Below are 19,856 nucleotides of genomic sequence, written 5' to 3' on the forward strand. Positions count from 1 at the left end.
AAATTCATACATCAAAGGAAGCAGGAAGGTGGTTTCGATGTTGGAGGATTCGTCTTGAAAAATGGCCTGCATGGTCGCCTGATATGAGCCCGATCGAACCATGTTGGTATCTTCTAAAGTATAAATTAAGAAAGCTACATCCCGAATTAGTCGAAATGGGCCAAACTACAGCTGATTGGGCCTACTTTAAGGCCTGTATTTGCGAAGCTTGGGATGCCATTCCACAGGCGACAATTGATAGCCTAATTAGGTCTATGCACGTAGATTAGCCACTGTACGAAATTCTAGGGGATATTATACTAAATATTGAATAAAATTTTGTTCTCCTGTCATTTGCCTATATAAATATATATATACTATAGATCTATAGCTATAATATTGGTGTAGATATGGGTGGTTGAAGTAATTATATATATTTGGGGTGAATGGGGCTAATTCCCGTGTGTACAGACTTATGACCCATAACGTACGTCCAGCTCTAGGTAATGAAAGCTCTTTAAAAATGACTTTTGAAGAGAAAAAAACGTTTTAAATGTACTCTCCGCCTAGAGAACCGAAACATCAACAGTTCATGACGGAAGTCACCTTGCATTTAAAAACACGATAACTTTTGTATTCGGAGACCGAACTTTTCGGAATAGCCTAAACAAGGTCCAAAGAAAACACCCCCTAGTATTCAGTACCGAGGTATGAAACAACATTGTATCACATCATTATTGAAGAATGGATGGTATATTTGAGAAGAGTGGCGGCGACGCCTCGTTCTAGAAAAAAAAAAAGCGCAGATTTATATAAGCGGTGTAAAAAACATCATGTGGCGCGTCGAGATGTGGGTAAGAGAGCCATGTGTGACTTGCATAGCACTCGTACTGGCAAGTCCAAGGCGAGATCATAAAAAAATGTGACAGTCAATCTACAGAAGGACACATGGGCCCCGGCGACGTGTTGACCTATTCTCTCTCTTTCTGTCGCGTGAGGGACCTTCTCGTTTGTTGCGGGCGGTATCGACACTAGAACCTGGCTCCTGCTGGTCCTTGCGAATGATTTGGCGGCAGAGATCAACAAAAACTTCGTTGACATTGGCGCGGCGGCGAGCAGAGGTTTCATAGTAAGGAGCGTTACCCCAGTTCTGTGATAGTCCAAAGGCCCGAGCTCGAGGCACAGCTCGGTCATCCTCGAGATCTGATTTGTTGCCGACGATCACAATGGGCACCTTCTCGTCATCCTTGATTCGGATAATTTGTTCTCGGAGTTCGGAAAGCTCGTTCAATGATGACATGCTAGTAATGGAGAAGACAAGTAGGAAGCCTTGGCCTTGCTTCATATATAACTCTCTGTGTGAAAAAGTTAGATTAGCACGGGTTTAATTTCAAATTGCGATTGCGCCAACAGGGGAGTTGATATTTACCTCATAGCCGCTGTGGGTCTGTTAGCAAGGGAAGCAAACAAGATTCATTCTGGATCCAACTTACTGAACTGTTCTGTTCCTGCAGTATCCAAACTATAGACAGACGTCTAAGTTAGTTTCTCTTGATACCCTCATTACAACCATGTCTATATCAGGGGCACCTACATCTCCAGTATACATTGCCTCCCCTATAAACAATGTGTCAGCATCGGGGAGTCTTCAATGAACGAAGCTAACTTACATCAACCTCAATCTGCTTGCGGTATGAGTCCTCAATTGTTGGATCGTAACTTTCGATCCAGACATTTTGGACAAATTGGGCTGTGGATCCATAAGCTTATTACCGAACACATGGGTGCACAAACTCATGCAAGAGAGCAAAACAGGGGGTTCGACCAGCATATACATACCCGTTAAACAACTCTTTCCAACTCCTCCAGCACCCAAAACCACAATATGATATTCCCGTCTATGAACCAAGCGACATGTCAGTTTTCAGCCGGCTTTGATTGACTAAGAGCAAGCTCGAGGAACCATCACTTACTGGGGCCGCATTTAGAGGGTTTGAAGAAAAGTTCTAGAATGAATTATAACGTAAAAATATAGCGAATTGAATGGCGTAAGATGAAACCAAGGTGAAACGGTCGTGATCGAAGTCGAAGAGAAGTACCGAGATCGCGTGGAGTTGGTTCCTTGTGCCACGCGGGATTGGACCGAAATCCGGAGTTGGTTATCTAGTGCGGGAGAATAGCGTGTTGTTGTACTGTATGTTTGTTCTGGCACCGTATACTGCCTATAGTCGGATTGTTGCTGTGGTCGTCCAGGCACCCCTGGTTAGGTGGGGGAGGGGAGATAGATGGAAGAGCAAGGAGAAGCAAAGTCGGTTACATCGGTCTTCCAAGGAATGTTTGTGCTCCCTTTTGACGCACGGACTTCCCGATGAGTTTCGATGCGATATCGATTTCCCGATCCGCAAGAGGTCAGTGTGGTGGTATGATGGTCGTAGGTTTTCAATGGAGAGGGGAACGGGATGGAAACGGAAGGCGGGTCAAGGAACTTTAGAACGTTGAGAAAGAAAGAAAAAGAAAGACTAGAGTGGAATTGGTTTAAGGGAGTAGAGCGAAAAAAACCCAGAGAGGGTTTTTGGATGCACCTTCTGATAGTTAAGTCCAATCGGTTTGTTTTCTCCCCCTGTTCAAAGTCACCTCATTTGGCGGTGAGCCTCGTTCGGTAACTCCACCTCCACAATGCCATTCATCTTGGTGCCTGGAGACCCCGCATGGTGACTACACCATTTGTGAATCTGGATTATAGATTCTACCTCAGTCACTCTTCCATGATATTCAGGAGTCAACCATTTCCAAACTGTCGAGATTGCTAGATCTCTTTCCTCTTGGTCCATAGGAGGACAGTCACACAGAAATGAAGCTACCCAAAATAGAGAATTAGCCATATAGCGACAGCGAAACTCAGTAGCTTCGGCGCGCTTTCGACAACTACACCGCGAACTGGAAAAGGAACTTGAAGCTAGTCTAAAAGCTAGTCGTATGGGGGTGCGCGACCTTCAAACTCAAGTCCAGGGACTATAAGCAGAAAATAATCTGCTGCGAGAGATTGTGAGGCATGATCGGCTGGGAGGAGAATAATGAAAGGATATAACCACATTTAGGGACATAGACGCCCAGATACTTAGCGACGCTCATCGATGATGTTCTAGCATCCGTCACCTTAGTCTCTTATATACCCTATATACTGGCTGCGATAGAGATAGCATACCGTTTCTATCTATGATAGCTGACAAATTTAAATCGCCATAAAATTAGTGTTCAAAAGCCTAGTGCAATGGTAGTCCAGTCCTGATAGCGCCATTATTGCGCCACTGTCGCTCACGAAACTCATGGAAGACTCATTATGAGTCCTGATCGAGGATAATGACGCTAACCTCGGCATAAAGCGCAATATTACGCTGTGTTTGACCTACAAGAGCAGGATGCCAGAAATGGGATTTTGAATTGAACTTGGCCAACCTAAAGTATTCATAGTTGGATTAGTTGGATCAATAGGACATCTTTTCTCAGTCTTTATCCTTTGTGCTTTTCCCCTCCTATATGGATTTAACACTAAACTCACCATGGATCACTTTCTCCAAACTTGGATAGCCATGCTCCTTGTACCCTCCAGATATACTGAGATAGAACTGAACTTGGAATTCGCAAGCGATGAATTTGACGGTAAATAGGTAACTATCTTCTATCAAGGATCCCATTTGCTACTTGACCTTTTTTGGGATGTCAAAAAATACTATAAAGGTACTCTTCGAAATTTGGCTCTTCATTCGCTTTGGTACGCTGACCGACAGTCTCGCACCGCCTATACCCCGGTGGTTATCGTGAACAAAGTCTTAGAGAGCCACATTCTATTTGATGGGCCACGTTTGATGCTTTTCGTTGACTCTAATGGAATTATCTATCCTACTGGGGCAAGTCAGAAGCACAGCCAGGTAGTCCGGATGGTGGATCAAGTTCACTATATGATGGGCCAGATTGCAAGTGCTAGACCAAGATCCCGGGTGCAGAATATCGACCTTGTCAGCCAGGCCGAACTGCAGACCTTGAAGGCTTGGAATGGGCAACCACTGCCCTTAGCAGATAAGTATCTCCACCAGCTTGTTCTCGACACCGCCAAGCTCTGGCCCGAAAGGAAGCAATGACTGCCTACGATGGAAGTTATATATACCAACAGTTACAGACTAGATCTGGAGCCTTGGGTGCGGAGTTGATTGAATGTGGAATCCACCCCAAGGTTCTAGTTTATATGGAGAGGTCAGTCATGGTCACTAGTGCGGCCTTATTTTAAAAACTGATCTATCCAGCACTAGGGGCGATCTTTTAGCAAACGAAGCCAAGACAACGTTGAATTATGGGATAGAAATGTGGCGGCTATGTGCGGCTATGCAGTCTAAATAGGTCATTAAGCTCACTATATAATTGGCTATAATCATGACATATGGTCTGAAATTGACTCTGCAGTTCGAATATCATCTGTCGATTGCTTCATCCATAAGTCCTTGAAAGCACTGTGATTTTTCTTGAGAAGATCAGAAGGGTTTCCAGACTCAATGACGACCCCTTGATCCATAACCAATACCAGATCAAAATCAACAATTGTCTGAAGTCGATGGGCCACTGAAATTACTATACTATCCCGGAATTCCTCATGCACCAACTTGGTGATTTTCGCTTCCGTCTTAACATCCATCATAGAGGTAGCCTCATCAAGTAGCAAGACCTTAGAAGGGTTGAGTAGTATCCGCGCAAAGGAGAGAAGCTGCTGCTGGCCAGATGAGAGTTTATCTTTCTGGATTAAGGTGTCCAGACTGGCTCTAAGCGAGATAAACCACTCCTGCATTCCTATTTTGGAAAGCGCAGAAGTGATAGCTTCATCTGTGTGTACTTGGAACGGGTCGATATTGGAGCGAATGGAGCCCGAAAAAATCATGGGCTCTTGTGGTAAAATGGATAGTCGACGGCGAATAATCTCTCGAGAAATATGACTGATATCAATATTGTCGATTGATATAGTCCCGCTTACGATTTCAGTGAGGCGCAGGAAGCTGAGTATCAGAGAGCTCTTCCCGCTATAATCGAATTAGGTTAGTTATAGTCACTTTTAAACTTCAGGCATGATTTGAAATAATATGCTAGAAGGCTATCTATGATTTAGAAGGATATACTTACCTTCCTAGGCGTCCACATATGCCTATATTAGCTCTAGGTGGTATGGTCAAGTTGAGTCCACGCACTACAGGGTCTAAGCCCAGTCTGAAAAATAGAGTCAGATCAATTTAGTAATGTTGTCCTTCAGAAATCAAGCTCACCGGTAGCTTATGGTCAAATCATTTATCTCAATTGATTCTCCCGACGGCCAGTCTGTTGGATCATCTGTTTCTTGGGCTAGATGCTCGGATGGGGCATCGGATTCGAATTGTCGAAGTCGAGCCAAAGCCCCTATTGAAGTCTCAAGTGATGTCCAAGATGTTATTACATACGAAAGAGTTGCACTAGCAACAGCAATATTACTAAGAGCAACTCTAATAGACCCACTAGAGGTGCTCAGCTCAATTGCCAAGACCATGACAACCATAACAATTACTATTACCAACAAGTTCAGTATAATGGTCAGCCAGCACTGAATAGAGTACATAAGGTAAACTGGCTTCTATGATTCATCGATGAGGTGAAGGTTGAGCTATCGAGAGCGCTCTTGCCAACCAAATGCTCGAATCGTGGTAATACCCTTAGAGGTCTCTAGGAAGCTAGAGAATAGTGGTGACTTTGCTTCAAGATCCAGATGTCGAATCTGGCGTGAGGTGTGCAGATAAAATCTCTATAAAGCCCACAAAATGAATACAAGTAGGGGATACATAAGGGCAGACCATAGAGATGATTGTGCGATAAGAATTCCTTCGGCGATTATATCAAGAGCACCGTCTAAAGTCATTACCATTAAGCCAGGAAGCCTCATATCTATCAACGACATATCCTGGCTGAATCGGTTTAATATCACCCCGTTATCGATTGAAGTGAGGTATAATAAAGGGGCCATAACGACAGCACTCAGCAATCTCCTATGTAATCGTACTACTATAAGAGGCACAGGCTTCACCATGAAAACCCAATAATTCATAAAGAAGAATATCGCTGCTAGTAATCCGAATCCAGCATAGCCACTCATGTACCGGGAATCCTCATCTCTGATATGCTCAGCTTCGGAATTAGACCACCACTTTAACCAGATGCTTGGAAATCTGCTACAAAAGCAGAACCCAATGGATGTGGCGAGTATTGAAATGATATAAGGAAGGCCCATTTCTTGGAAGTATAGGTTATAGAGAGTAAGATCACCAGTTTTCCTAGATGCGTCGGAGAGCCCATGACCTCCTATTATAGCTATAGGGATTTTACTAGGCACTGATTCAGTCTTAGGAGAGTCCGGCTGCAAAGCCTCTTTTTCCTGGTATAGATGGACGAGTATTTCATCCTAAGATTTGTCCGGAATCTGATTCAAGACTTGAACAATGTAAACTAAACTGTCGCTCGCTTAGCGAGCGTAGCTAGCTAGTCGCTCGTTACTGAGAACAGTGAGCTCCAACGAACCACTACTCAACACCGTAGACAAACCACCAAGTGTAGTGGTCTCTACAGTACTGAATATTGTGGTTGTTGTGAAGTCTGCTTTTTCATTGATGAAAGAACTAGCTACTTATAGTACATGGGCGCCCCTCTGCTCTGGACGAATGTCAACATTCGTCCGAGACAGAAGAGACGGTGAAGACGGGACATTACTGTCGCGAATGCGCATCGCTCAAGGGTGTCGTTTGCGATGAATGCATATCGTTCAAGGATGCCGTGATATACTAATCCAGTTCCGGAGTCGCTGTCTCGGCAGAAACTTTTTCGGCCGAAATACTTTCCGTCTGTTGATGGCCTTGTTTCTCGGCTGTCGCAACATAAACCGTCCTTATTAAGCTCGATAGTTTTATCCATAAAATGCTTTAAATAAGCTATAGCTGTTAGTACCATTAAGTCTTAATGATTTATTGGTTTCACACTCATATTTATATGTCGTTATCACAATAGTTAGGTTTTCTCGATGATAAATACCATTTCGCCTAAGTAGTCTTTAAATAACAGTACGCTCTGTAGCTGCATCAAGACTACTGGTAACATCATCTAGGAGAAGTAGCTCTTTGCGAGAATAAATGGCTCTCGCTAAGCTAATACGTTGTTTTTGACCTCCACTAAGACTAGCACCTCGACTACCTAGAACTGTCATGTCTTTTTGTGGTAGAGAAGCAAAATCTGAGTTGAGATCGCACGCATTCGTCACCTGGTTATACCACACGTGGTCAAAGCTTGAAATACCCAAGATAATCTCATAGACGGGCAAATTTGGTAGCCACGGCTCTTGGGAGCAATATACAATCCCAAGATCAGGAGCTTTTCCTACTGACCCTCCTTTTCTGATCATTTCACTAAGGAGAGCTAATAAGAATACACTTTTGCCGCTGCCGATTGGCCCTATGAGCATAAAGAAGTTCCCTCTATCGATTGAAATGGATATGCGCTGTAGTATAGAACGTCCGTTTTCTTGGAAGTAAAAAGAGGCATTCTTGACCTCTATTAGGCTTTTGTAAGATGATTTACTTTTCTCATTTCTCGGGACATTTTCCTTCAGTGATATCCTAGAGCAAGATTGATTTCCTCCACTAGAGGTTTTTGATTACCAAATTGATGCTTCCCGACTAATTATAGATGATGGTAGATCCTGATTTCCGAGAAGATATTCTTATATTCGGCTATAGCAGCCGAGTGATGCGACAAAAGTTGGATACGCATACATGAAATTCATGATTGGCTTGCTAAGAAGCGTGATAAGTGACAGGGTCGAGAATGCGGTTACTGCATCAAGTGAGCTTTCACCTGACTTAGTAGCAACATATATGATCAATGCGGCCGTAGGGGATATTATCTCAGGCAGAACGCTAATACTATTCCTGACGGTCGCATTGATTCTATATGGCCTAGACTTGGCAAGCTCTTCCACACGCAAATCATCAACACTAGATGATGAGTATCGTGATAAACCAGCCATGCGAATTCCCTTAGTATTCTTGAGAAAAGAAGACGTCAAGCTAATTCTGTCTTGAATGGCTTCCATCCATTGTCTTTAGGTAGTGTTGGCCGTTCTTGACATTATGAATGCAGCTATCGTACATCCTTTGCCATAGAAATAGTTATTAATCAGGAAAAATCAAACGGGATGTCTAAGAATGGTAAAAAGGTTTCTCGTAAACTTACCAATTGAAATTCCAACGGGTGCGAGACAGGCAAGGCCGATTTCTTTATACAATATAAAGATTGCCAGTGCCATCTCAATTAGCGAAGCCCAAAGAACATCTGAATGTTCAACCCCAGCTTAAATCCGGTCAATATCAGCACTCATAAGAGTGGTTGCGGGACTTTCAGAAAGTGTTAAACTCGAAAGCTGGAGTGTTCGACTATAGATCAGGCTAATAAGCCCTCCCCGAGTTATGGTGATACAGCGATTTATCTAATATTTGTAAAACGCTGTGCTGAATGTAATTCCCAAATAAACAAGTAATGTGGCTCCGGTTAGCGTTTAGCTAACGAATCGGGATTGATGGTCCTGAGATTGCGATAGAAAAGATGTCACTCTATAGATCAGAAGAGGCTGTGCTATATTAAATCCGATTAAACACATTCGGGGAAACACCATGAGAAGAATAGACTTATAAGCGACTTTGACTAAGACAAGAGCGAGGCAGTGTTTTTGGCTTTTATCACTGTTAAGCCAGGCGGATTCGATTTAAGCACTGAGGACTTCTGATACCAATTTTGGATCTAGGGGCGGAAGACTTTCTTGCTAGATAGTATAAGAAGAGCCCTTCATCAAAAGCGAATTCAGCCACCAAAATACACTCATGTTAAAAAAACTTGCAAGAACTTCGGGTGCATAGTGAGCGTATGGCTGTTTTAAAAGATATCGTTTCTATATAGACTCAATCACAAGAATAGTAAACTTAAGCAGGACAGTTGATAGAAACACAATCGCTATTAGCTGATGATCGCCACGTAGCCATAGGGTTCTTACCTAACTACTATCTAAGAGACATGTGAGTGCAAGGTAAATACCTAGCAAGAATAATGGACGAGGTAAGCGTTGATGCTCTTAGTAAGAAACAATAATCAAACATAGGCTAGCAATAATGCTAACACAAGCCGCGGGCAAGGAAAAATCAGTCAAATCACCATCAGGTAAAGCGTAAAGAATGATTAAAGAAACTTGGAGACCTCCAAGGCATAAAATCGATATCTATAGGGTGTGTTCAAGTTAGTAAACGTTCATCATTTTGAGGTGTTAGGTATTTTTTTCTAATTCATATAATCTTTGCCAACCATAGAAAGTCTAAAGATCTTTGAAGAACTCTTTTTCTTCTAGAAAGATAAAAAAATCGACAAATCGAGCAAATCACAAAAATAGCATATGGGAGAATTGAAAAGATGGATTGCTCAAAAAGCAAGGTAAAATCTGTTCCATCTCGACATCCACGATTTTCAGGCCCAAATAAACTATCGTCGGATTGATCGCATCTCGATGTTTCCATTATACAATCTTAGTTGAATATCGATTAGGAGATTTCAGTAGGTTATTAAGGTCAGAACTGGTTTTGACCCACGGAAGATGCACGACTTTTGAACCGATGTTACTATACCAAATTTACGCTAATGCCTAGACCATGTCAACTTTGACAAACATCCTGCAGCCCCTAGTAATCAACCGCCCTATAGCAGTACATGTTTGGACTAAAGTGAATATCAAAGATGCGGATGACCGTCGGGAGGCGTCTGATTAAGTGGACGCTCTTTTTAGTGAGTACCAATACATGAAAAATATAGAGATAAACTTATCACGGACCAATCCTGTAATCATCCGTGTTGAGGGGTTTTTCATATTCTTCGGTTATATAGGAAGTTGGGCGATCAGTTCCGTTTCCTCAAACAGTCATGAGCTGTCTACTTCACATAAGCAACTTCTAAGGGGTTTCAGAGCATTATTAGCGCCCCTATACAAGGAATAGTCTCGGTGTTTCTTCTATAGTTACCGTCATGACTCGTGAACACTGAATACCGGGATTTCATTGCTTTTATCCGCCTTATTTTGACAGGTTATTTTTTTTTATCTTCAACAAAAGATCATATTCCAACCCATCACTATGGTTATGGATCGAGCGAACGAATGTTCTCTTAATGATATAGATGAGACATCTCACCTGCTTCCACAAGACTCACCTACAGCGACATCTATCGGACGTCGTTGGTTTATTACTTTTGCATTGATCGCGGGTGGAGCCATGCTATTCGACATTGCCGATAGTATTGGCTCCGCTGCCGAAACAGCCATACTAGAGGGCATTATTTGTCGCAAATACTATTGTACGACCATTATTGGCGACATTGGATCGGAAAAATGCAAAATAGAGCCTATTCAGACAGAGATGGCTTATTTAAACGGTTGGAGAGTAACATTCGAGACAATTCATGGTAAATCCCAGACATCTCTTTGAAATCCTCGTGGAAGATTGATAAATTGACGAAATTTTTTCAAAGGCATACTGCTCGCTATTCCCTTTAGTATGCTTGCGGATCGAGTGGGATACAAGCCTGTTATCCTACTAGCTTCTTTTGGTTCTGTTATAACCCAAAACTGGAATCGAGTGGTTTGTAAGTCCCATCCTATCCTAATTTTGTGTTCAATCCATGACTGAAAAGAGGAATCTACGTCAAAGTTTCATTATATCCGGTACTTCCTGTGCGGGCCATATGGTTCTCTACCTTTTGGCAGATATTAGGTGGTGGGCTAATGGTAGTAACATCTTTGGCGTTTTCTATAGTGGCAAGTATTGTTCCTTTAGAAAAGAGGTGACCTATTCCTCCCATTAGCTACAAATATACTCATAGCTAAAAGTGATGATAGAATGGCTACATTTGCACAAATGACAGCACTAAGTATGGCTACAAATTTCATAGGGCCACCAATTGGCGCTATGCTAATGTCTATCAATATCTGGATTCCATTTTATATAGGCTTAATAATTGCTGCCCTCGCCGTGCTTTAGACACTATTATTTTTCCCACAAATATACAACCATCCAGCTATAGAGACTTCAAACTCTTTATCAGCTATAGATGAGCGACCAGTTTTGGAAAGAGTTCAATTATCGATGAAATGGCTTTCCAGAGATGTCGCTACTATTCTTCTCTGTTTCATCGTTGCCTTGGGAAAAGCTCATTCGCAGTTCTTCTCTAGTATACAACAAAAAGATTTCATGTGTCCTACGGCAAGGTGAGTTTCCCCAAACCTTTTCTCTACTGAACACCTTGAAAATTGATTTAATTATTGGAATAGGCATCATATGTGAATACCCTGAATGCAGCAGCCAATTTAATATCACTGTTCATTTTACTTCCTGCGGTGATATATCTTTTCGATAAAAAACTAAGATGGGTAATTGCTGTTAGAGATAAGCGCATTGCGCAAATAAGCGCTCTGATGATGTCTCTTAGATGTTTCATCATCTTCATCGCACCAAATCTACTTTTTCTCATCATTGGGATTGTTATATTTGGGCTAGGGTCATCCTTTACGGTCACAGCAAGGACTCTAGTGACCTCTCTTGTCGATGCAGAGCATATAAGTACGGTCTATGCAACAATCTCAACTATCAGCTCGCTGGGAATGCTTGTAGCAGGACCGCTTTTGGCTTTCACTTTCCACATGGGTATGGCATTAGGTGACCTTTGGGTGGGAATGCCATTTTTATTTGCTGCAGTGTTATATGCACTAACGGTCTTCGGTGTATCCTCAGTGAAGCTGTCTATCTAAGCTAATTAGTGATTAGTTATACGTGTTCCTGTGGAAGACCTTTGACATTTATGCTTATTTCACCTACCAACCATAAGTCTGGGCTAGAAAGCCTTCGAATATTTTGTTGGCCTTTTACGAACCATGCACACTATGAGAAATTATCCCTGCTCTATAGCAATTAAGTCATTCATCATGATCTATAGTTCCTATCTCCTTGGCTGTTCGGGGTTTTTCTTTTTGATTGTAATACCTTATGCTTTAAGCTATTGCCTATGTTCTACCAACTCTCTAATTATGCCAAGGGATTTTCCTTCAAATTGTTGTCCCGGGTCCTGAAAGAGTAAGTCATAACACCATGAATGATTTTTCTATATGAAAAAATTTATCATTACGGCTATAAGTTAATCGTAAAAGCTGAACTGCTCTTGCCATTTCGTTTAGTCCTCTTCCTGAAATAATGACATAGTTCTGCTTAGGTGACTAAGCTATGGTGGAAGCAGCAGCTCTTGTACCCCTGGCGGCTTATAGATCTCTGGGATCATGATCTGATGATCCGAAGCCCAACCAGCAATGGCGTCAAAATTACGACATGTATGCTTGTTATTGAAGTTTGGATATGGCAGATTCCTTTCAGCTACCCAGTTTAGAGATCTAAGGTTGACATCCACATGACACATTAAAATCTGCCTCAATATCTCAATATAATTATCTTATTTCCAACAGTTAACAGTAGGTAACGAGAAAGTAGAATAATCATATAATGCTAGAAGCTTACCGATATGAGTGCGCTGTATATAATCTATTCGTAAAATCAACTCTTCTGCCGTCATAATAATCTCGATATGTCCACATTCGAAGGAGATTCTAAATCAAGAAAAAGAACAGATCAGCTCTATTTTTCATATTAATAAGTTGTTACCACACAATTCAATTGAAGAGTGAATTCGAAATAAAGACGATAGACACCACTGTATTCAATGGGACGCTTGACTACTGTATTTGGATCCATACCAAGCTGTCAAATATCGTCATCGGAGCGAGAGACATTGACTGATCCGACTGTTAAGTTATCAGTAATACTCTCGGTAATTCCATCTGTTTTCAGTTGCACATACTCTCAATAGACCGATTCCATGCTCGGTCAGTGTCGAGGGAAGACGTGTCTCTGTACTCTGATAGAAAGTCTATGAACTGTTTGCCTTTACTTCTTATCAGCTTTCTAATTCTAGGCTATTATATTCAAAACCTGTGGTCAATACTTTGAAGATATGGTAAGAGAGGTATGCTTTGGGCAGCTATTTTACTTGAACACACCAAGGTACGCCCTATAACGATTACGATGGCCGTATATACAAGAAATAGGCCTATGAAAAGGAATTTCCTGAACTTCATCTTATGCATTGTTTGCGAGTCAGATATGATGGACTCATCATCTTCATTCTTAACCGCTTTGAAAGATTCACTATTGGAAAAATTTGAGCTTGATTCGAGGTCATGGAAGACAGAATAGTCATCCAAAATCTTGTATCATTGTTGAAAATGGGGTAAAAGTCTTTATCGCAATATACTGAGATAAAAAATGCTCTCAGGTACAGGTCTTTTTCTCAAATTTTCTAAAAATGGAATTCCCGCCCATTAAACTATCAATGTTCCGTTGTCATCCGGTAGCAGCGAAGTATTGTAAAAGACCACAACAGTCCTACCCTAATAGGCTAATATGTGTCAGGTTAGAGAGGGAATATATTGGCATTTTGCATATTGGAAGTTGACAATGCATATTGAGATACCTGACAGTGCATCACCCTAGTTCTACAAGTACCTATTGAAACGGGGAACGTTCTAGGCAGCATGGTCGGAACATGCAGGTTGATTCAGCCAAGAAAATAGTGGTCGGCACAGAGATACAGATATTATCTGTTGCCGACCACTACAAGAAAGACCAACCACAACCCCAAAAGAAAGCCCAATGAAAGTAGGGAGTCAAAAAGTGAAGAAGTGTATAAAGGTGTCCATTCTGTATTTAATTATCACAACTTCTAGATAAATGGCATAACTCGGTTCTGCCGCTGCAGACCGCCTTCTTGATTCACTGCGTACTGCTGCAGAGGGCTCCTCACTAGCTATTCTGCAGTTATGATAGTAATTACAAGCCTAGTATTTTCAGCCTGTAATATTCTTTGAATGCCACTAAGAATACGGTTGTAATTTATAGACTTGATGTTCCAGCTACTTGGATGCCTCAAATTTCAGGGTTTCAAAAGTCAAATCAGCTTCAAGAACAAAAGAGCCTACGTCATGTCACAGCCTACCAGGACGAACGAGTAATCTTGGAACCGTAGCTTATTGTGAATTACCAGCATTAAGGCAGTCGCATTTAAAAAGTTTGTACCTGGGTAATATGGTAGTTAAGTAGACAAAAAAGGAGACATTCTATGTACCCACTAACAGTCTAGTACACGTACACTACTCCAGTGTCATAAAAGTTTCAAAATTAAGATGACAGTATTATCCGTAGGCTTATGTCCAAGGTTTGGAGTTCCATTCAGGCCGCCTTCCGTTATCTGTTAACTTAAAATTAAATTCCTACGCTCTTGCAGCTGATTGCAGATTTACGTCATTCGCTCACGTGACCGCGCACGGGCTTGGCCACGGAAGCCGCCAGCTCTACCGGATGCATTCTCACTACATCCCTCGCTCCACTCTCTCTCCCTACTCCTGCAACCTATTCTCAATTTTCATTCAAGCTCATCAAAAATGGCCTCCTTCCAAGATCGTGCCCAGCACGCTGTTGCCCAGCTCGACAAAGAGGTATGTTTCTAATCTATGTCCACACTAGGTCTCGCTAGCGCAATCTGTCCAATTTTTTTTGGGATGGATTGATTGATTGTCCTCAAAGCTCGCACGATCTTCAGGAGCTGCAGCGATCCCTTGGCCTTTTCACCTATTATCTCATCACACTTATTTCATCTGTCTGCTGTTATCTGACATGTATTTGATAGCTCTCCAAGTACCCTCTTCTGAACAACCTGGAGCGCCAGTCTTCCGTTCCTAAGGTCTATGTCATCCTTGGCCTGGTTGGAGTCTACTTCTTCCTTGTCTTCTTCAACATTGCTGGTGGCTTCCTCGTCAACCTTGCTGGCTTCGTTCTCCCTGGTTACTACTCTCTCCAGGCCCTCTTCACCTCCGGTACTGCCGATGACACCCAGGTAAGATTTTTAAAAGACTAGAATGCCTCACCCCTATCGAAAGTACCCATAACTAACATTCAAATTTATAGTGGCTCACCGTAAGTCCCCCTACCTCTGATTTCATCTTGTCGCAGTCAGCTGTTCAGCTGAAGACGGCGCTTATCAGGCGCCACGTGACATGTTTCCAAATGACGCAAGACCCATGATCTAACTAAAATGTTTGCAGTACTGGGTCGTGTTCTCCTTCCTGACCGTTCTTGAGAGCGCCATTAGCGCCGCTTATTGGTTCCGTACGTTAACCTGGCAATTGCTGAAACATTTGACGAGAATATTCACTGACTTGCGACTAGCCTTCTACTACATCTTCAAGTTTGTCCTTGTTCTGTGGATGGCCCTCCCCCAGACCGGGTAAGTTCTCGACATTGTGTATCCAAGGCAGGCCTTAGTGACTAACATTGTAATAGCGGTGCCCAAATCGTCTTCCACTCTTTCCTTAAGCCCCTCGTTGGCCGCTTCTTCTCCACTGCCCCTGGCACCTCCACCAACCTCCGCGCTCAGGCAGAGGCTGCTGCCAAGGCTCACTCCACTTGAGTGACGTTCCCATGCCCGTTATCTGCACAGAATCGTTTAAATGATTTTCTTTGTCCATGGCTATATTTGATATAGCCCAGATCCATCGATTCTCTGCCGCCTGCTTGGATAGGGTCTGTAAAACACATGGAGATGTTGAAACTCCACTTGCCATGAAATGTAGTCTGGCAATATTACATAGAGAGTGAAAGTGACTTTGAAGTGATATTTTGGGGAGAGTTAAAGTCGAGCCCCAGGTTGAGGGGTGGAAATGGTTGCTCATTACGTCTTTGTCCCCTCACCATTTGAATGACAATTGTTTGTAGCTTCCAAGAGTTATAGTACGACTAATGTTGTGCATGTGCCGAGGACATAAATGACCAATGGGGTCGCCTATTTATCTGTAGTACGTATGCATTGACTTTGACATGATTGGTATTCCTGTCAGGGCATTCACAAATATTAGAAGACCCGAGTGTCACTCAGTTCTATGAGTAGATTGCTAAGAAAGAAACAAAATACTTAAACTACGACCTAGCATCCAAGTTACGCCTAGAAACAGAACCAGGTCTAAAATTGAAGAAAATGAGATGCAATGCAAGGTATACATAATTTAAATATCATTATAATTTCAAATATCATGGAGCTCCCTGCTCCTTGTCCTCAACTGCTTTTCCCCAGGCTTCTTCAAAAGCTGGGTTAGCCAGATTCTCCTGGGGTGGCAGCTTAGGGAATTCCTCGTCATTGCTCATGAGAACAGGAAGACTCTGCGTCATGTCATCACTAGGAACATCTTCTGATTGATTCTCAATAGGCCCTATAGGTGAGGAAGCAGAAGAATCATGGTTCACCGATTCTCCTGCTACGGCTTCAGCGGCCTTTCTCCCGGCACCGAGGATTTCGGGGTCAAAGTTCGAGCTGTAAATCACAGCCGAAAAGGCCTCTAGTTCCCCCACATTCTGAACCATAGCGGCCAGATACCCATTTAGTTGATGTAAATCTTTTACCGTGTATGAAACGTGTGGTGAGACGTGACTTGGCAATCCGTTACCAATCACATGTGCCTGACGTGCTAGTACTGCAAGGAGATTGGCGAGTTTTGTCTTTGGTTCCCGAGGGGGAGGGGGAATAACTGTTGCCACAGAGTCGAAAGACTGAGGAGCCGGTCCTCGTCCCTCGTTGGGGCAAGAAGAAGGGAAAGCCTGGTCAAGTAAGGTCGAGAAGCCTTCGCCATTGAGCTTGGTCAAAATAAAGGTGAAAGAAGGTGATTCAACTAAGTCTGCTGTTTCATCCAAGAGGCGACGAAGCTTTGAAGCTGTCTGCGGGGATGGCTTATCGGCCAGTCCATTCACTCCAGACTCACGCAGAACATACTCCTCCTCCTCTGGAGGTGGAAGCAAGCAGGAAAGCCAATTCTTAGACCTGGTTCGTTATTAGCAATCATGATGAAGATATCCATGATACAGAGGTACTTACCGTCGCTCTTCTTCAGAGCCCCCCTCCACCTTCTCTCTGATGCGAAGAATCAAGTCCGACAGCTGTGACCGGCTGATATCTCCACGTACATTGAGCGAACTAGTGGCTTCTTCCACAGCGGACCGAACCTGCTGCATCACTTTCTTCCATCCACGGTGAAGCAACCACCAACTGAAAGTAACATATCGTAGGTTGGTCTCAGGGTCATCGCCCAGGGTATGTGACAGATCACCATCGAGATCTTCCAAGTTGATGGCCGCGTCGGCCTGGGGAGTAGCAAGAGAAATAACGCTGGATAGGTATCGCCGACGTCCGAGGAGGTTCAGCTGAACGCGAGTGAAGATAGTAAGCAAAGAGAGTGTGTAGATCAAAGTAAAGGACCGTGTAATAGCTGTCAAAACAGTCAGTATTACATTCAACTCTCAGATCATAGAAAGACGTACATGTGATCTTGACCTCGTTCCACAGCTGGGTCTTGGTCCGTTTCACTCGGGGCTGGCTCTCGAAGTTCACAGAATCCCCAAGCTGGCTGGTGTGCATAAAGCTTTCACTTTGGAAGCTCGAAAGACTTTTCTGATCATCTTCAAGCAGGCTAGGAGATACTGAACTCAGTTCAGAGCTTGTACCTTCTCCCGACCGAATCCGTGCCAACTTCTCCGCCCTCTTCTTCTGTAATTCATTTGTCAACTCCTCAACTGGGAGCGCATCGACAATGTTATTAACTGCGGCCGGTAAAAGACCGAGGGTATTGTAAGTGCAATCGATCTGTTCTTGTTCAAAACGTCGTCGCAAACTATGAACGTCATATGTTAGCTACTTGAACAGCCTTGAGTGGGGGGCAATGGGCGTATTTTCTAGGCTCATGACAGCCGGCCGAGAATGCAGTAGGAATGATGGAAGCACTGACTTTTCTCGTGAAATGTTGTCGCTACTCATACGTTCACGAGCATCGGACCACTTGGACAGCAAATATTGCCCAGCCAGATAGCCAGCTCCCAATACACTGGCCCCGATCGCGAGACCCTTGCTATTGCGCCGGAGCCAGCGCCTTGCGGCACCGATCATGATCAAGTTGATATTAGGATAAGCTCTCTGGTATAGTTGGGATTAGATGACAACCCTAGGATCATTCCTAGATTGTTGTGGATGGAAGTCGGTCGAACGCTCTCGGACCGCTGATCGTTGCCCGAGATCTGACTACCTCGGGGAGAGTATGAGTACCCCAGATTATTCAACTACATGTTTCAAAATACCTACAGAATTGATTGTTCGGATTACATCTCATAAATAGTACCTAAGTAGACTCTTTTTATATCTAGATATTTATCTCAACAATGGAATCTGCATTGTCCAGTAACCCAGCTCTATCAGCTTAAACCCGGATGCGGCACAACCATCACCACATCGTCTATAGTAAATACTCAACTGTACCGATAATATTTTTCTTTGCTTTGTGAATGAATCAAATAGATTGGTAAACAGTTTAGGAGCCTCAGTAAATGTCAAAAATACTTCTTATTAAAACTAGTCAGCATTTGCTATCACGCGCATAAACTTGTTCACGCGGCCAATGACAAGGTGATAACTAAGCATTACTGTCCAGTCCATGGCCGATCCAGTCACGGCTTCTCTCCAACTCTCTTCCTCCATGACCTCTTCCCATATTCCCCATATCATTTGCAAGTCATATTCCTTGACAACACATCCTCCAATTAAACCCTCCGATCTTGTGCTCTGAGTCGATCTGCTGCGGCCGGGGATGGAGCCCCGCAAAACCCCTCCAGAGTACTTCCTGGAGATCTTCGCTGATACAACTACAGTGCGTGATGTGCTAAAAGGTAGGACTGAAAAGAGCTGGATAGCTCTTAGATCGTCCATCTTTCATCTTCTGATCCTCGACTTACATTTTATTCCCTTTCAGGTGTTCTGAACTTGATCTTTTTCCATCGTTACTTCCCCTCCATACGCCCAGTCACTTTCGAAGTGTTAGACTTTACACTCCCGGCAATTAACGATGCAGATCTAGAAACTTTGATTGACTCGCGCGTTAGCGCGCTGGTCCGCCAACATCTCTCCTCGGCCGCCGGTGCGCAAGACGGGCAGGTCGGCGGAGGCGGGGGCGGAGGAGTACGTGGCCGGATCGCAGTTGAATTCTACGAAAAGAAACGACGTCGGTCTGGTCTGTGGTTTGGCGGACTCGCAGGCAAGGGCGAAGAAGAGGTGTGCTGGGAAATTTGGACGTTGGATGTGACTATCGCCACTCCTCGCACAGATTCTGGTATGTGTCATGCGGATTCTGGGGATAGGTTCCAAGCTGACAAATTTGATCATATAGAAAGAGCCAAAGTCCGCAAGGCTATGACCAATATGCTTCAGAAGGCAGCTATGAAAATCCTCACTGTGGTTAATAAGGACAAGGACCATATCCCGCCTATTACGACCAGTGAATCCAACCCATTCCCCTACCGGATAGTTGTCAACCCAAGGACTGATGCTTGGGGTCATCGCATGGGGCTTTTCTAAGCTGGCGAGCACATACTTCATAATGTTACACGAAATCCCCTTTTTATGACGCTTGCTGCTAGAAATAAGAAGCACACGAGGAGTCTGGCGCAAATGATTTACTGGTCTCGAGGGTTTTTGTTTGGCGTATTGGATTGAAGAGTCGTATCAGCTGAATGGGTACACTGGCCTGCATTATTAGATTTCACCACCGTTTTCCCCAATTTTTACCAGGTTTTTAATGGAGACAGAAATGAGACCAT

General features: G+C 43.3%; 12 protein-coding genes across 12 annotated transcripts; 5 read left to right on the top strand and 7 right to left on the bottom strand.

Annotated features, from left to right (window-relative positions):
- Positions 1–913: 913 nt before the first annotated feature.
- On the bottom strand, positions 914–1,963 carry N7495_000866 (uncharacterized protein; the record flags this gene model as incomplete). The annotated part of the gene is made up of 7 exons (XM_057203536.1): positions 914–1,334; positions 1,409–1,418; positions 1,473–1,501; positions 1,574–1,596; positions 1,650–1,729; positions 1,819–1,877; positions 1,953–1,963. 7 exons carry the CDS (start codon positions 1,961–1,963, stop codon positions 914–916), a joined length of 633 nt encoding a protein of 210 aa, XP_057067609.1.
- A 1,576-nt stretch (positions 1,964–3,539) lies between these two features.
- N7495_000867 (uncharacterized protein) lies at positions 3,540–4,118 on the top strand (the record flags this gene model as incomplete). Its single annotated transcript, XM_057203537.1, has 2 exons — positions 3,540–3,639; positions 3,718–4,118. 2 exons carry the CDS (start codon positions 3,540–3,542, stop codon positions 4,116–4,118), a joined length of 501 nt encoding a protein of 166 aa, XP_057067610.1.
- Positions 4,119–4,405: 287 nt separating this feature from the next.
- Positions 4,406–5,551, bottom strand: N7495_000868 (ABC transporter C family protein; the record flags this gene model as incomplete). The annotated part of the gene is made up of 3 exons (XM_057203538.1): positions 4,406–5,045; positions 5,146–5,229; positions 5,286–5,551. The coding sequence occupies 3 exons, from the start codon at positions 5,549–5,551 to the stop codon at positions 4,406–4,408; spliced, it is 990 nt and encodes a 329-aa protein (XP_057067611.1).
- A 105-nt stretch (positions 5,552–5,656) lies between these two features.
- N7495_000869 (ABC transporter) lies at positions 5,657–7,023 on the bottom strand (the record flags this gene model as incomplete). The annotated part of the gene is made up of 3 exons (XM_057203539.1): positions 5,657–5,794; positions 5,819–6,421; positions 7,018–7,023. The coding sequence occupies 3 exons, from the start codon at positions 7,021–7,023 to the stop codon at positions 5,657–5,659; spliced, it is 747 nt and encodes a 248-aa protein (XP_057067612.1).
- A 67-nt stretch (positions 7,024–7,090) lies between these two features.
- On the bottom strand, positions 7,091–8,128 carry N7495_000870 (uncharacterized protein; the record flags this gene model as incomplete). Its single annotated transcript, XM_057203540.1, has 2 exons — positions 7,091–7,676; positions 7,809–8,128. 2 exons carry the CDS (start codon positions 8,126–8,128, stop codon positions 7,091–7,093), a joined length of 906 nt encoding a protein of 301 aa, XP_057067613.1.
- Positions 8,129–8,386: 258 nt separating this feature from the next.
- Positions 8,387–8,707, bottom strand: N7495_000871 (uncharacterized protein; the record flags this gene model as incomplete). The annotated part of the gene is made up of 2 exons (XM_057203541.1): positions 8,387–8,521; positions 8,600–8,707. The coding sequence occupies 2 exons, from the start codon at positions 8,705–8,707 to the stop codon at positions 8,387–8,389; spliced, it is 243 nt and encodes an 80-aa protein (XP_057067614.1).
- Positions 8,708–8,854: 147 nt separating this feature from the next.
- On the bottom strand, positions 8,855–9,596 carry N7495_000872 (uncharacterized protein; the record flags this gene model as incomplete). Its single annotated transcript, XM_057203542.1, is given in 5 exon segments — positions 8,855–8,980; positions 8,999–9,082; positions 9,173–9,304; positions 9,388–9,426; positions 9,465–9,596. The coding sequence occupies 5 exon segments, from the start codon at positions 9,594–9,596 to the stop codon at positions 8,855–8,857; spliced, it is 513 nt and encodes a 170-aa protein (XP_057067615.1).
- Positions 9,597–10,205: 609 nt separating this feature from the next.
- N7495_000873 (Major facilitator superfamily domain general substrate transporter) lies at positions 10,206–10,556 on the top strand (the record flags this gene model as incomplete). Its single annotated transcript, XM_057203543.1, has 1 exon — positions 10,206–10,556. One exon carries the CDS (start codon positions 10,206–10,208, stop codon positions 10,554–10,556), a length of 351 nt encoding a protein of 116 aa, XP_057067616.1.
- Positions 10,557–11,218: 662 nt separating this feature from the next.
- N7495_000874 (uncharacterized protein) lies at positions 11,219–11,875 on the top strand (the record flags this gene model as incomplete). The annotated part of the gene is given in 3 exon segments (XM_057203544.1): positions 11,219–11,287; positions 11,300–11,335; positions 11,399–11,875. The coding sequence occupies 3 exon segments, from the start codon at positions 11,219–11,221 to the stop codon at positions 11,873–11,875; spliced, it is 582 nt and encodes a 193-aa protein (XP_057067617.1).
- A 2,736-nt stretch (positions 11,876–14,611) lies between these two features.
- Positions 14,612–15,636, top strand: yop1 (putative membrane biogenesis protein (Yop1); the record flags this gene model as incomplete). Its single annotated transcript, XM_057203545.1, has 6 exons — positions 14,612–14,665; positions 14,857–15,063; positions 15,135–15,143; positions 15,272–15,335; positions 15,396–15,453; positions 15,510–15,636. The coding sequence occupies 6 exons, from the start codon at positions 14,612–14,614 to the stop codon at positions 15,634–15,636; spliced, it is 519 nt and encodes a 172-aa protein (XP_057067618.1).
- A 617-nt stretch (positions 15,637–16,253) lies between these two features.
- On the bottom strand, positions 16,254–18,156 carry N7495_000876 (peroxisomal biogenesis factor 3; the record flags this gene model as incomplete). Its single annotated transcript, XM_057203546.1, has 4 exons — positions 16,254–17,037; positions 17,092–17,482; positions 17,535–17,884; positions 17,999–18,156. The coding sequence occupies 4 exons, from the start codon at positions 18,154–18,156 to the stop codon at positions 16,254–16,256; spliced, it is 1,683 nt and encodes a 560-aa protein (XP_057067619.1).
- Positions 18,157–18,850: 694 nt separating this feature from the next.
- N7495_000877 (autophagy-related protein 101) lies at positions 18,851–19,614 on the top strand (the record flags this gene model as incomplete). Its single annotated transcript, XM_057203547.1, has 3 exons — positions 18,851–18,929; positions 19,013–19,369; positions 19,427–19,614. 3 exons carry the CDS (start codon positions 18,851–18,853, stop codon positions 19,612–19,614), a joined length of 624 nt encoding a protein of 207 aa, XP_057067620.1.
- Between the last annotated feature and the right edge of the window lie 242 nt (positions 19,615–19,856).

Source organism: Penicillium taxi (assembly GCF_028828555.1).
Source record: "Penicillium taxi strain IBT 34144 chromosome Unknown utg000001l_segment0_segment0, whole genome shotgun sequence".
In the NCBI taxonomy this organism is placed as follows: domain Eukaryota; kingdom Fungi; phylum Ascomycota; class Eurotiomycetes; order Eurotiales; family Aspergillaceae; genus Penicillium; species Penicillium taxi.